The 16,229-nt window shown below is 36.4% G+C and overlaps 1 protein-coding gene across 1 annotated transcript in view; it reads left to right on the top strand.

The window, feature by feature from the left end:
• COL25A1 (collagen type XXV alpha 1 chain) overlaps nt 1-16,229 on the top strand; it is a 486,980-nt gene that overhangs the window by 282,549 nt on the left and 188,202 nt on the right. The window contains 1 exon segment of the mRNA XM_077143256.1: nt 7,633-7,640. Within this exon segment, the coding sequence (XP_076999371.1) occupies nt 7,633-7,640 (8 nt within the window).

A 16,229-nucleotide genomic window follows, 5' to 3' on the forward strand; every position in this document is an offset into this window, starting at 1 on the left:
AAGAAACCAGAGGCAGAAAACCCTCACAAAAGAAAGAAAGGGGGAAAAGGGTTCAAATGAACTGTTTTGAGAAAGGACAGGTCCCACAACTGAAAAATAAAAGGAAAATGGGGTATTGAGTGAGGGAGAGAATTTAAACAAATTATAAAAGCTAGGGAGAAAATCTGTACAAAAACAAACAGAACAGATCAAGATTCCCAGGGAAGTAGCAGAGTAAAGGAAGCTCTGTCCTGGAGGTGAAACAATTGCACAAAATGTGCAGTCTTAAAAGCTGCACAGCATACCTACGGCAAAAAATCAGATAAAAGCTGAGAAAATCTGAACAGTTAAACATGGGCTATTCTAAAGGTCTAAAATAAGTTAAATCAAGCATCAAAGAAGAGAATTCATATGAAGCTAATCAACAGTAAAACCCTAAATAAGAGGGAGAAACAGACCTTCAGAGTTAACCCATCAAGAGAATCAGATTCTAGACATCAGCAGAAAATCACAAGCCATATTAAGAAAAAGAAAGCTATGGCTCAATCAAGGTAACAAATTATAACTTCAGAGGAGACTGAGAAGTTTGAACACCTAAATAAAGATATTCAAACAAATCTAAATCAATTTGAGAATTTGAGGGAAAATATGTATAAAGACATAAAGGATTTTAAGAAGACAATGTGTAAGCATAAAGAAGAATTTGAAAGCATAAAAGGAAATATAACAAACTGTGGAAATGAAAAGCACAATAGTAGAGATTAAAAATACCTAGATGCATATAATGGAAGATTTGAACAGGCAGAAGAATCAGTAAGCTAGGAGACAGGGTAATGGAAATCATACAGTCAGAAGAATAGATAGAGGAAAGAAGAGAAAAAAAAAATCAGTGTCTCAAGGATTTGAGTAACAATAGAAAGCACACAAACATACATGTCTTGGCCAGAAGGCGAAGGTAAAGAAAAGGGGGCAGAAAGAATATTGAGAAAACAATGGCCAAAAACTTCCCAACTCTTATGAAACACTTTAATATATGTCTAAGAAGCACAAGGTACTCCAAACAGAATAAATCCTAATAGATATCCTCTGAAACACATACAAATCAGAATGTCAGATGTCAAAGGTAAGGACAGAATACTGAAAGCAGCAAGAGAAAATTTGTCCCATGCAAGTGCTCCTCAATCAGACTGTGTCCATTTCTCATCAGAAACATGAAGGCAAAAAGGCAGTGTATGATATATTTAAGATACTGAGAGAAAAAAACTGTCAGACAAAAATTCTTTATGCAGCAGAACTGTCCTTCAAATATGAGAGTTTAAAGTATTTACAAATAAACAGAAATTGAGAGAGTTTCTCCATAAGAGACTAGCCCTACAAAGTAATACTAAGAGACTTCTGCAGGTTGAAAAGAAATGACAGGAGAGAGTAGCTTAGAGTAGTGGGAAGGAATGAAAATCACCAGTATGAGTAACCAAAAGAGTAAATGCAAAACCCAGTAGTACTGTATCCTGAAAATACAACTCTATTCTTGAATTCTTAAAAGAATCAGAATACAATTGAATAAGAAAAAGTCCTGTGATTCCTCTTAATGAATATACAAAATATAAAGTGGTAAAGTCAGACAAAAACAAAATTAAGAGGGAAAACAGAGAGATATGGGAGCAAAGAACACTACTGAAGCTAGGTTGGTAACTTTTCAAATTGGTAGATTAGCGATGTACCAATTTGTAGATTGTGTAATATAAACTGCAAGGTAACCAGAAAGAAGGTATTTTAAAAATATACAGAAACGGAAATAAGAAAGAGATCAGTCAGATGCATTCCAAAGACTGACCATACAGAAAAGGAGATTGCAATAAAGGAAAAGAGAGGCAAATAAATAAAAAATAAGATATGGCATATAAAAACCAAAAGATAAAATGGCTGAAGAAAGTACTGCCTGTAGAGTAATAGCATTGAGTGTTAGTGTATGAACTGGCAAATCAAAAGATGCAGGTTGGTTGAATAGATAAAAAAGCCCACTATCACCACTTGCTTTGGTTTGTTAATGCTTCCAGATATGCAGTATACCAGAAAATGGTTGGTTTTTATAAAGGAAGTTTATTAATATAGTTCTAAGGCCATAAAAATGTCAAAACTAAGGCGCCCAGAAAAAGAATGACCCAAGATAGGGCTGATGATGTTCGGGGTTTCTCTGTCAGCTGGAAAGGCAGGTGGCAAAGTCTGCTAGCTTTCTCTCCTGGCTTCTGATTTCAAATAGCTTTGCCAGGGACATTTTCTTACTTTAACTCCAAACATCTCTCTCTCTGTGTCAGCTCTGAAGCATTTTCCAAAATAATTCCCTCTTAAAGGACTCCAGTAATTGACCCCAACTTGAATGGGTAGAGACACATCACCATGGAAACAACTTAATCAGAAAGACCCCACTCAAGCAATATTGAATTGGGATTAAAGAACATTGCTTTTCTAGGGTACGCAACAGTCTCAAACTGGCACATCACTGTTATTTATCATTGTACTGGAAGTTCTTGCCAGAGCAATTAGGCGAATATAAATAAATAAAAGGCATCCAAATTGGAAGGGAAGAAGAAAAACTTTCACTATTTGCTGATAACATGATCCTATATATAAAGTCCCCCCAAAAGTTACTAGAGCTAATAAAGTAAGCCAGCAAAGTGGTAGGGTACAAGAAGAATGTGCAAAAATCAGTAGTGCTTCTATACACTAGTAATGAGCAATCTGAGGAGGAAATCAAGAAAAAATTCCATTTACAATATCAATTTAAATCATCAAAAATCTAGAACAAATTTAACCAAGGGTGCAAAAGACCTGTATACAGAAAACTACAAACATTGCTAAAAGAAATCAAAGACCTAAGTAAATGGGAGGACATTCCATGTTCATGGATTGGAAGACTGACTATTGTTAAGATGTCAGCTCTACCCAAAATTGTTAACAGATTTAATGTTATCCCAATCAAAAGTCTAAATTTTAAATATATTTAGAAGGGTAAAGGGCCCCAAAGAGCCAAAAACATCTTGAAAAAGAGGAGCAAAGTTAGAGGACTCATGCTTTCTGACTTCAAAGCATATTACAAAGCTACAGTGGTGAAAACAGCATAGTATTTGCACAAGGAGATATCAGCCAATGGAATCAAATTGAGAATTCAAAAATAGACTTCTACACCTATGGCCAGTTGATTTTTTTTTAACTTTTAAAATGTGAAATATAACATATACAAAGAAAAGAAAGAAAAAGCAGTAATCTTCAAAGTACACTTCAATAAGAAGTAACAGAACACATTTCAGAGTTTGTTATGGGTTACCATTCCACTATTTAAGTTTTTCCTTCTAGCTGCTCCAAAACACTGAAAGCTAAAAGAAGTATCAATATAGTGATTCAGCAGCCATACTCATTTGCTAAATTCTGTTTTCTTTGTTATAACTCCTCCTCCTTTGATCCTTCTCCCAATCTATAGGGATCTTTGGGCAATGCCCATTCTGACGTTTTCATGTTGAGAAGGGGTGTTGACAATAAAGGAGGGGGTGTAATTAGTTGATAATTTTGGAAAGGTTGGTCTATCTGGATTTCAGGATTTATCTGGCCAAAGAACTGTCTGGAAGTTTATAAGTTCCAGGAAAGTAAATTTAGTGCATGAAACTTTTATAGAGTCTCTATTAGAGCCATAGGTGTTCTTAAGAGTTAACAGGAGTTATATTGGCTGGGGTTTGGCAGACTATAGCAATTAGCAATATCTAGCTGAAGCTCTCATAAGAGTAGCCTCCAGAATAGCCTCTCAACTCTATTTGATCTCTCATACCCACTGATGCCTTATTTTATCACCCTTCTTTTCCCATTTTTGCCAGAAAGGTGTTGTTGATATCCCAGTGCCAGGGTCACACTCATTCCTGGGAGTCATGTCCCATGTTGTCAGGGAGACTTTCATCCCTGAATGTCATGTCCCACAGAGAGGGGAGGGTGATGATTTTCTTTGAAGAATTGGGTTTAGGGAGAGAGAGAGAGACCACATCTGTGCAACGAAGAGGTTTCCTGGAAGCAATGCTTAGGACTCATTATAGTGGTCATAGCTTCTCCACTACAGAAATAAAGTTCATAAGGGCAAGCCTCAATAGGCTTGGCCTATTTTCTTGTGAGCCCCCAATATTAGAGAGGGTACCCAGGACTTCCCAGATGGGAAAATTTAATACTTCCATATATTTTGCTTTGGTCCCTCAAGGGACTCTACCAATACTTTAAATTATCAGCCCATCATAGTCTGGGATGTATCCAGATATTACATTAAATTATACAGAATTACGTTTTGACAAGGTCCCACTCAATGGGAAAGAGGAACCTCTTCAAAAAATGATGCTGGGAGAACTAGATGTCTATAAGCATAGGAACGAAAGAGGACCACTATCTCATACCATTATCTCAAATACCTTAATTTAAGAGACAGGACTATAAAACTCCTAAAATATATATAAGGAAGCTGTGCTAGTTTGGCAGCTACCAGAATGCAATATACCAAAAATGGAACTTCTTTTAGGAAAGGAATTTAATAAGCTACAAGTTTATAGTCTATGAAAATGTCCAAACTAAGGCATCCAGGGAGATATACCTTAATCCAAGAAAGGCAGATGTGACTGGAACACCTCTGTCAGCTGGGAAGGCATGCTGATCCCTTACTCCTGGACTTCACTGCTTTCAGTTTCTCTTCCCGTGGAGGTTCCTCACTTTGCTTCTCCAGGGCTGGCTTTCATCTCTTAGCTTCCTTTGGCTTGCTGCAGGTTCTGGCTTGCTTAATATCCCATGGCAATGTCTACTGGACTCCAAGCATCTCCAAACATCTGTGTCTCTGTTCTCTGGGTATTGGCTTCTGTGCCAGCTCTGCTCTGAAGTGTCTGTTGGCTTTATCATTTCTGGCTCTCTTCAAAATGTTTCCTCTTTTAAAGGATTCCAGTGAACTAATCATGACTCATCCGGAATGTGTGGGATCATATCTCCATGTCATCAAAGGTCACACCCACAACTGGGCAAATCACATCTCCATGGAGATAATCTAATCAAAGTTTCAAGCCTACAGTGTTGAATCTGGAATAAAAGAAATGGCTGTTTTCACAAGATTGGGTCAGGTTTAAAACATGGATTTCTGGAGTACATAATACTTTCAAGCCAGCACAGAAACATCTTCAGGATCTTGAGTTAGACAATGGTTTCTTAGACGTTACACTCACACAAGAAATAAAAGAAAAATAGGTAAATGAGACCTCCTCAAAATAAAAAACTTTTGTGCATCAAAATTCTTCATCATGAAAGCGAAAAGACAACCTACTCAATTGTAGAAAATATTTGAAAACCATATTTCTGATGAGAGTTTAATATCCAGAATATAGAAAGAAATCCTGCAACTCAACAATAAATAGACAAAGAACCCGAATAGTAAATGGGCAAAAGACTTGAAGACATATTTCTCCAAAGAGGATATACAAATGACTAAAAAGCATGAGAAAATATGCCCAATATCACTAACTAAAAAGTTTAAACTAGCTATTAAGGAAATGCAAATAAAACCACAATGAGATACCATTTTTACACTCACTAGAATAGCTGCGATTGAAAAAACAAAATGATACAAGTGTTGGAGAGGATATGAAGATACAGGAACAGTCATTCAGTGCTGTGGAATGGTATAATGTTATAGCCACTGTGGAAGATAGTTTGGCAATTCCTCAGGAAACTAAATATAGAATTACCATACGACCTGGCAATCCTGCTGCTGGATATAAACATAGAAGAATTGAAAGTGGGGACTTGAACAGATATGCACATACTGTTCATAGTGGCATTACTTACAGTTGACAAAAATGGTAGCAATCCAAGTGTCCATCAGCCAATGAAAGGATAAATAAAATGTAGTATATACATACGATGGAATATTATTGAGCTGTAAAAATGAATGAAGTCCTGATACATGAGACAACATGGATGAACCTTGAGAACATTGTGTTGCATGAAATAAGCCAGGAACAAAAGGGCAAATACTGTATGACCTCACTGATATTAACTGATTATAATAAGCAAACTCATAGAGTTAGAATCTAGAATATAAATTACCAGGGGATAGATTGGGGTTATTGAATGGGGAATTGATGCCTAATTTGTTCAGAATATCTATTTAGGTTGATTATAAAGTTTGGAAATGGATGGCAGTGACGGTAGCACATTATTGCAAGTGTAGTTAACAGCACTGAACTATATATGTGAATGTGGTTGAAATGGGAAGTTTTGGGTCATTTGTATTAGAATGCGAGTTGGAAGGTAAAACATGGGTCTGTGTAACACAGTGAACCCTGTTGTGGACAGTGAACTGGGGTTAATAGGACAAGTGTAAGAATACTCTGTCATGAATTATAACGAATGTATGCCTTTGTTACAAGGTATTAATAATGGGGTGGTATATGGGAAAAATACACATAATATAAACTATGGACTATAGTTAAGAGCACTATTCAATATTCTTTCCTCAGTTATAATAAAGGCACCACACTGATGCCAGGTGTCAATGATAGGGGGGTACATGGGAATGTTGTACTTTTTACATGAGTTTTCTGTAAACCTACAACTTCTCTAATTAAAAAAAATAACAATAGTTTTTAAAAAGTCATTGTGCTAAGTGAAAGAAACCAGACATGAAGCACTATAGTATTTTATGATTCCACTTATATAAAATGTAAATTTAAATAAATGTTAGAGACAGAAATAGACCAATGGTCATATAAGCCTAGAGAAGCATAGAGAGATTGAGAGGTGATTGCTGTGGAGTATGGGGTTTTCTTTTTGAGTAATTAAAATGCCCTAAAATTGATTGTGGTGATGCATGCACTGTTCTGTGATTATGCTAAAAGCCATTGATCATACACTTTGGGTGGATTGAATGGTATGTGAATATATCTCAGTAAAACTAATTTTAGAACACAGAAAGAGGTTTGAGGAAAAAAAGGATTTTGTATTTATACAAAGTTTTATAGAACATGTAAAGGCAATGCCCAATTGTATTTAGACTACTTAGAAGTGGTATTTGTAATTGGGTTATATCGTATGTGAAAAATTGAAATCCTCTTAGGCTTTGTCTGTATTTTGATGAGAATACATAGCTTTAAAGAAACTTTAGGACTTAGTCATTTGTATATGCAGTATTGTTGAGTGAAAAGCGTTCATCGAATAATGGGAACATTTCTGATTTGGTCATTTTACCAATCTCAAGAAGGTACATATCAGTTACACTATAACAGGTCTATCATAAATGACCAAAGTTTCTTATGATTCATATTTTATCTAAAATCCTAGGTATATCAGTTAGACAGTCTTTATTAAAGGTAGGTGAACCCCTCATTTATCCATAGACGAGACTCCGGGAATCAGAGAATTTCCTGAAATGTTATGTGCATGTGTACATACATTTTCTAAGAAAGCTTCAAAGGGGCATATGATCTAAAAAAAGATTGAGTGGCTAAATTTGAAATGACGTCATGATCTTTATATTGTGCTGATTTTAATGGTGCTTTAGTCTTTGATTTACTCTTAATATTTTGCATATTCACTGATTGTTCTCCACTTTTTTTCCCTCTCTCCACCTCCTCTCTCCCACAGGTCCTCCTGTAAGTATGTTTGCTGCATTTTGGCTCTTCTACATTAATCAGGATCATGTATGTTAAAACTTTGTAAAAACATCAAATTGTAATCTATATTTCAATTTTTAAAAATATTACTAACTTTTTAATAGTTACATAAGTGGGATTGCTGAACATCACTTAGGAAATTATTTTTATATATACTCTTTCGTGATCATTTGATATATTGGATTGCAATATATGTCAATTAAAAAAAAACCTTTTATTTTTGATAATGATCACAAACCAATTACTCTCAGAACTTTTGGAATAGCTTATGAAGTTCCTAATTTTAAATTCTTTTCTTGGAATTCTGAGAGTTCTTTTGCAAGCAAATCTCCAGGCTATTTCACACTTCTTTTTTCATCGGTTTAAACTTGTATCTGAGATATTTGCATTTGCCAGTCGACCAAATGTAGATGGCAATAGGATCTTGGAAATGATACCCCCTGTGGGCTTTGTCCAATACTCCCTCCTTAGGCCACACTCTCTTTGAAGTCTGTTGGAGTTTTGCCTGCATAAAGAACTTGAGATGGAGTCCTTGGAGAGTTTCACTTTCTTTTTTCTTTCCTTGGGTAGGTCATAGCTGCAGCATTCCAGTCTGCTTTGCACTCACAGGAACAGATTATCTTGTCAGCTTGGAGCTAGATGCGTTTTTGAGTAATATCCTGGAAATCTCTGTTGTCTGACCCCAGTGTTTATTCTGGGTACTGTGCATTTACGGTAGCAATGAATGATCATTGGCCTTGAGATGTTTTCTCCTACGAAATAGCCAGTTTGCTCCAGGGTTCACAGACTCCACATTGGCAACTTATCTAACAGGCCAGCGTGGTCCAGGGAGAGGGGCTTAACAGATACTCATTTACTTTATTCAGAGGAAGCATTGGCTTCCAAATATCTTTTGCAGTCTTCCTGCCACATTCAAGGATGGGACATAAATCATGTTAGAAATGACTTTCCTTCTGTAACTGACTTTCAACTCTTGCTTAATGCTAGACAGATGGCATGCCCCAGGTCTGGGAGCCTTTACTCTTTGGCTTCATATTTAAGTCTCTGTCTTTAAAACTAAAAACAAACCACTACTACCCAGAGGAAACTCCGGAGATTACAGCTAGAATATAGTGTTCAAGGCTTCTTTTAGTGGATCTACGTCTTAGGCATGCCAAAAGGTAGTTAAATTTCATTTCTGTCTTATGGTGACTTTCAATTTTCTGAAATTTCCTCTTTGGTCCCTTCGCATTTAGGCAGCCGTATAGCTTGTGCTTTCTTGTGGCCATCTACTAGTCTAAATTCTGTATCTGAGGATTTTAATTGTTCTTCCTTTCTTTATTATATAAAAAGAAAGGCTCACTAGTATTTATTAAGCTCCTACTATACGGCATGCATTACCCTAAGTGCTTTACATGCATAATTTCATTTCGTTCTCTCAACAACTGCTGATGTTACTTTTCCCATTGTTCAGTGAGGAAATTGAGGCTCAGAGAGGTTAATTGTGATTGCATAGTTAAATGGTTTGCCAAGTCGGAATTCAATTAGATATGTCTGATTTTAAACCCCTTTCACAGCATTCCCTATGTCTTATGAATTATAAGTGTGTAATAATATGGATCATTGTTAGACAAATTTGGGAGGCCATGGGCCAAATTCATTGATACAAATCAATGATACAAATAATTACATATAATAAAAGCATGATCTAAAATGCAAAGTGGCTGGTCTAAAAAACAAACATAAATACTGCCCCACTGCATTTTAAAGAACTTATAATGTGTTTAACAAAGTGCATCAAAATCAAGAAATCAGGAATAGTCATGAGTTTTCATATTGACTGAAAGATAAGTCAAAAAATTAGATAGTTCTTGCATCCAATTTTGCTATAGAGTAGGTGGCCCACTTTAGTTTCCTGGCTGCTAAAACAAATATGATATGATGGGTTGGCTTAATAACATGAATTTATTCACTCATGGTTTCAGAGACTAAAAGGCTTGCTTCCTCCTTGGGTTAGTGTGTTCTGGCTAGTCAATGACCTTTGAGGTGCTTCAGCTTTTCTGTCACATGATAATGCACATGGCAGCATCTTTTCCATTTTCCTCTGGGTTCTGTTGACTATCAGCTTCTAGCTGCTCCCCATGGCTTCTCTAACTGTGGCCTTCTTGATAAGCCCTCCAGTTAAAGGATTAAGACCCATCCTGATTCAGGTGGGCCACACCTTAACTGAAGTAAGCCCATCAAAGGGTCCTATTTGCAATAAATTCATATCATAGGAATAGATTGAGATTAAGAGCATGTTTTGCTGGGGTACATGACTCTAAGCCATGACATGGCTTTATAGCAAATTTCCATTGTGTTTCTTACATAGGAATAAAAATTAATGAGCAGCAGCAGCATGATTAGATTTGTAGAGGTATTATCCATCTGAAAACTCAATTTTTAGTAAATATACTATTCCTATTTCAGTATCATTTTAATGTGTGCATATATATATATTTTTTAACATGGGCAGGCACCGGGAATCAAACCTGGGTCCTCTGGCATGGCAGGCGAGCATTCTTGCCTGCTGAGCCACCATGGCCCTCCCGTGTGTGTATTTTTTTGTTTTACATCTTTTCTATGAACTCAAATCTAATAGTTTCTGCAATGTTATTCTCAGGAAAATTTTGTTTTCCTAATTTCGTGTTTTTTTTTTTTAAGTATTCAATTATCTCCACAAAGAAGAAATTGAGTAAAATATCAAGACATATGTTGCAATTTTAACTGCGATTGCCCTTGCCTCCATTCTATAAACTAAATGAAATGCACAAATGTGCCCAAAATGTTAAATAATCTTGCTTCTGTTGAACAATCATTGGCACAGAATTTATATCAAATGGATCCTTAGAGCCTCCTTCTAGCCCTGTGCTGTGAGTTCACAGGTACAGAAGGGATTTAAGGTATAACCTGATGTTCTGAAATGTATTTTCTGGTCATTTTGCTTTTGTTTTGTTATTAAAAATGCTCCAGTAGTGCAAAGGACAACACTAGGGCACTCCAGCAAACAGGGACAAAGAATTCTTGGCGCAGGTGAAAATGATAGATTTAATTGTTACTGTGATTCGTCTTTTTTTTTTTCATTACCATCATGAAGTAATACCCTTGAGTAAGATTTGTTTAAATCCTTACTTAATTATAAAATATAAGAAGCCTTTTCATTTGCAAATTCACTTGATACAGATTTGGAAAACTTGGATATGTTATGCTAGGCTTGTATGTGGCTAAGTGTTTCTTTTTGTCACTTTCTGTTTCTTGCATATTGAGATCATTTATAATTTAAAACTTGAAATACAGCTTGAATGAAATCTCACGTATCAGTTTACTCTCTAAGAAGCTGTTCAGCTTATTACTTAGCCTTATCCATTTTGACAAAAAGGTATTGCTACCGTAGCAGTCTCAGGTACAAAAGGCAGCAATGGAGCAATTTTATATAAAGTATATAATTTATTTTTATGTGAGAATCAGATACCTTTTTTCCTATTTTCTTTCTCATAAAAGTAACATGTATTAAATTATTACTCTAAAGAACTCCATGCAATTGAGTGCCTAGCTCAGATATCACAAATAGATTTGCTAGAATGATTTGCCTGGCCATTGTGTTACCCGAATCCAGATGGCACAAAATTACACCTTCTATTTTGGGATATTTAAAAAATAAAAGCATTCATGTTTCAATGCCCTTATTTTAAATTAAAAAAATTTTTTTTACATGGGCAGGCTCCAGGAATCAAACCTGGTCTCCGACATGGCAGGCAAGATTTCTGCCACTGAACCACAATTGCCCGCCCATAATACTTTTTTTTTTTTTGAGCAAAATTTACAGAATTAATTCCGTTTTCAAATGTAGCAGGTTTTGCACCTAGTTCTTGATCTTTTTTAGAGTTAATGTGGGACACAATCTCTTCATCCTTTTCCCTCAAAAGGAAGTGCCATTCTAATATTCACAGGTCACAGGATGAAGCACGTCCTATAATTGTAGCTGGAAAAGAGTCAGGAGACCTGTTTTAACTGGGTTTGTATCAATCCATCAAGCCCTATAATTATGCTTGACTGACAGAGATATGATGTTTTTGTTGGTAGCCAGAGCCCTCTGAGGTGTGAAATATGACGCTGTCGTGCAGCCTGTTCTGTTCTACCCACCATCGACAATTGTCAACTCAGTTTGAACCCTAGACTCTTGTTGACAGATGAATGAAGCAGATTTAGCCAAGTCAAACTTACACTGTTATTTCTGCCAATGTGGTAGATGGATTAGGAAAATAAATCTCCAAAGAGCTTTTAAATGGAAAACCCCAATATCTTCATTTCATATTGTAAAAAACCAATGATTTTTAAGTCAATAATAAATATTTTCCAGATATTCTAAGGATTATAAATCATAGTCTCTGCCCATCACGTGTCACTTAACACCAATTCTCTTTCTAGCCCTGAGAACTAGATTTATTAGACCCATTTTACAAAGGAAGAAACAGAGGCTTGAGAAGATCAACTAATTTGCCCAAGATCTCACATCTAGCAGAAGGCAGAGCTGGGATTTGAACTCCAGGCCTGTCTCTCTTTAAAGACCATTTGCCCTCATATTTCTACAGTATGCTTTTTCAGGCATGTATGATTTAAGTGTTATTACTTTCTTTGTAGTATCTCCTTTGTTAAATCTTATCCTAACCTCTATCATATGCAATTCATATAGAGCTTTTCTTAGTTTTCTGTGGATTGGGCATCTTGTATATGCTCTTTCATGCTGCTAGTTACTCAAAGTATCCTATAAATCATTTAATTCTCAACTATTGAAGCAAATAGGATAAAGGAGCAAGCTTTGGCTCCTGAGTCAAGAAAACTGGGTATAAAATTATGTAATTTTTCAGCAAATGTCCCCTTAATTCCTTTTTTGTTATACTCCTGCTTAAGTATTCAAGCATTTTGATTTTCTGAGGCCCAAAAGAATGCGCTATTGAACCTGTAGGGACTATTTGCTCCATAATAATAGGGCATTATTACGTGGAGGGAATAAATCATTTTCTTGTTGGAGGCAGTGCTACTCCTATGAATGGATAGATATATTCAGATGCAGTCACTATAACAAACCAAGAAAGCAAACAAAGACCTGGAGAATTAATTTCTGGCTGCTTGCAGACAGTTACAGCAGAATGACCATGGGTTTCTCAGAAGGGTTTTTCACTTTAGAACCCTATACACTGGTTTATCTCTTGAAAGAAAAGCATAGTAAAAGGGAGCGCAACTATGAAATCTTACATGGAATAGTTTCCTCAATGACTTTTTATGTCTTCTGACCAAATAATTTTTGAGTGCTTCAGGTGGCCACATTTGTAGAGAGCACTATGTTCAGTGGCATTTTGTTTCAATGCTTCCTCTACTATTGTTCACAAAACCTTAGTGCCAGGTGAAGCAGAACTTTGGAGTCTTAGAAGTAACAACAGAGATGGATAAATGCCTGCAAACTGGGGTAAATAAGGGTATTTAGTCTAAAAAGAAGAAGAAGAAATAGACATTAGAAATATTGACCATATTTTTCTTTCTAACATTATTTTCTTGTGGTCTATTTCTAGATACCATCTGTGTTAGAATAACTTTAGCTCTTACGTCTGACAAACCCTGAAATATTACAATAGAAATGTATCTCTTAGACATGGTGAGGGGCAGTGCTTCATACAAGGACCCAAGCTATTGGAAGCTCTGCCGTCATTAGCATGTGTCCTCCAAGGTCCCCCTAGGCCTGGACATTTAACCACCATATAAGGGAAGAACGGGAGTAGAGGGCAAGATGGGAGGATTTTATGAACCAGCACCGGTAGTGGTTTATATCACTTCTGACGACATTCCTTTGTCAAGAATCGAGTCACAGGTTCACTTTCCACTGCAAGAGAGGTAAAGAAATGTAGCTGTCTGCTCAGAAGGAAAGGTAAAATGATTTGGTGAACAGCCAGTTTCTTCTGCTCTTTCTGGAAATAATTTCATAAGAAAGAGAAAGAACCAGAGACAATCAGAGAGATGTACATAGATCCATCACTTGGGTAATAATGCAAACTCTGTCTTCTGTAACATTTTAGAGAAGAAAACCACTTATTAAAACTTTTACCAATAAAACCCTTGAATAGGAAAAGAATAAAAAGACAGGGGTTAAAAAGAGAATAGCATAAAAATTGTGGGTGATTTGGAAAAAGAGTAGGTTATTAATGCCAGGCCACCCACCTACTTCTTGCCCTTGGTGATATTGAAGCCTTTTTATCTTTATACACCAAATCTTTAAGCACCAGCAGACACTGTTGTGGTCTTCTCTGTCTTCTGTCTGCTGTTTCTCATGCCTCTAAGTGGTTTCACTCTCTTGTGCTTATAACAGCGTTGGGTCCAGGATGACCTCCTCAACTGGTTATTTAGGGACAATTCTGTTGTCTCTCCTGTTTCATATTCCCAATTGTTTTCACACAAAAAAGTAAGCTTCTGTTCTAGTTTGCTATCTCCCAGAATGAAACACACCAGAGACGGATTGGCTTTCAGTAAAAGGGAATTTACTGATTTAACATATAGTTCTTCAGAGTTAAGGCAGCTAACTTTCAACCGAGGTTCTTTCTTATGTGGGAAGGCACATGGCGATCTCTGCGGGCCTTCTCTCCAGGCCTCTGGGTTCCAACACCTTTCCCCGCGGTGATTGCTTTCTGCATCTCCAAAGGCCTGAGCTGAGCTGCAAGTGCTGAGATGAGGTATGCTGAGCTGCTTGGGCTGTGCTATGTTGAGCTCTTTCATTTGAGTACCAGCCAATTAAATCAAACATCACTCATTGCAGCAGGCACACCTCCTAGCCGACTGCAGATATAATCAGCAACAGATGAGGTTCAATGCCATTGGCTCATGTCCACAGCAGTAGAACTAGGCATCTTCCCCTGGCCAAGTTGACACCTGAATCTAACTACCATAGCTTCTGTAAAAAAAATGACTCTCACACAGTCAGAATCACTTTTATTACATTTGAAGGATGAACAATTGCCATTCATTAGATTGCCAACAATTAGATTAGAACAAAAAAAATGAGAGTCTGGAAATGCATTTTCTTTCCCAAGGGTACTTGGTAGGTGAAATGAGAGAGGGCTGAAAGAGTCTGTTTCTTTTTTGACTAAAAACAAAAAATACCAGGTAGCACAAGGCAATCAGAATTTCTAAAGAGGAAATTAAAAATAAAACTCTCAGCTTTAAAGTCTCTCTGCTGTTGGTTGCTGATAGGACACCTGCATTCCTTTGTAATATCTATACTAGCAAATGGGGTGTCATGATACCTTCTCTTGTTTTACTTTTCTGTGATCAAATACTTAGTCATCTTCCTGAATTTCTAGAATTGTCTACTCATATTGGCCTATAAATATCTTATGGGACAAATGCAAGAAGTAACTATATGACCCCTCTGAATTTGTGAAGCAATAACTAATCACATTTTAGAAAGCCACTCCAAAATAAATTCAGTTACAAAGCACTTTGGACTCATTTCGAATGTTAACATTTTGAACAATGGCAAATGAGCAGTCTGAGGGTGTATCATTGTTTCCTCAGGAACAGCCAAGCATTTAATAATCCTCCACACCTATGATTGCAGAGTAGAGCTCAATGTCCCCCATTCTTCCAAACTAGCCACTTAAAATGCCTGTGACAACTTCTTATACAAAGAGTGGCTTCTGCTTATTTTCTGATTATTTGAACACCATGAAGTTGGCTTATATTTAGTCTAACTTAAATTACCTACTTAATCGGAATTAGGTCCTGGGCTATCACTTGGAAATAATTCCCTACTTTAGCTAGTAAATGAACTTTGGTTCTTTTGCTTTGGTGGGGTTTGGTGGAGTTAAAAAGAAAGTCAAACCATGGAATCTAAAGTCTCCCAGTTTAACTAAATGTTCTTAGTAATTTTTATCCTCTTTAATGGTAATTTAAGTGTACTTTTTATTTTCACAAGCCTTCCTGCCTCTTAAGGTTCTTAGGGTTAAATAAAATAAAATTTTTGCTTTACTAGTTAATATTGTCAGCCTCAAAGATACATATAAACATTTCTAGCTTTTATTTCTGTAGAATTTTTTATTAGAAAGCATTTCTGTATGATCAAGGAAGTGAATAAAGGATGGAATAATAGGATTTAAAGAAGAGGTTTAAAGGAGAACTAATAATTAGTTAATACAAATAGTTAAAATATAGGGCACATTCATTCACTGATACATTAATCAAACTCATACTGATTATCTAGTATATGCCATGCCCCCTGCTAGCTGATAGGCATGTGATAATATGTGGCCCCTGTCTTCAAGGATCTTAGAGTCCAATGGGGACAAAACAAAGCAAAAGCATAACAATAATATGTGAGGAGAGGATGCTCAGCATAAGTCAAAGTGTAGTTAGGGAATGGTTGAGAGTTAAATAATCCATTTATTGGCCATCCCCTGAGAAGATCCTTCTTGTTCAGGGGCAAAGATGATGGATGCTTCTGGACCTAAAATAAGTTAAGGAGTCATCAAAGTGAAAAGTCAATCTTTTAGGAAGGCTGGCATT

Source organism: Tamandua tetradactyla, chromosome 24 (genome assembly GCF_023851605.1).
Source record: "Tamandua tetradactyla isolate mTamTet1 chromosome 24, mTamTet1.pri, whole genome shotgun sequence".
Classification (NCBI taxonomy): domain Eukaryota; kingdom Metazoa; phylum Chordata; class Mammalia; order Pilosa; family Myrmecophagidae; genus Tamandua; species Tamandua tetradactyla.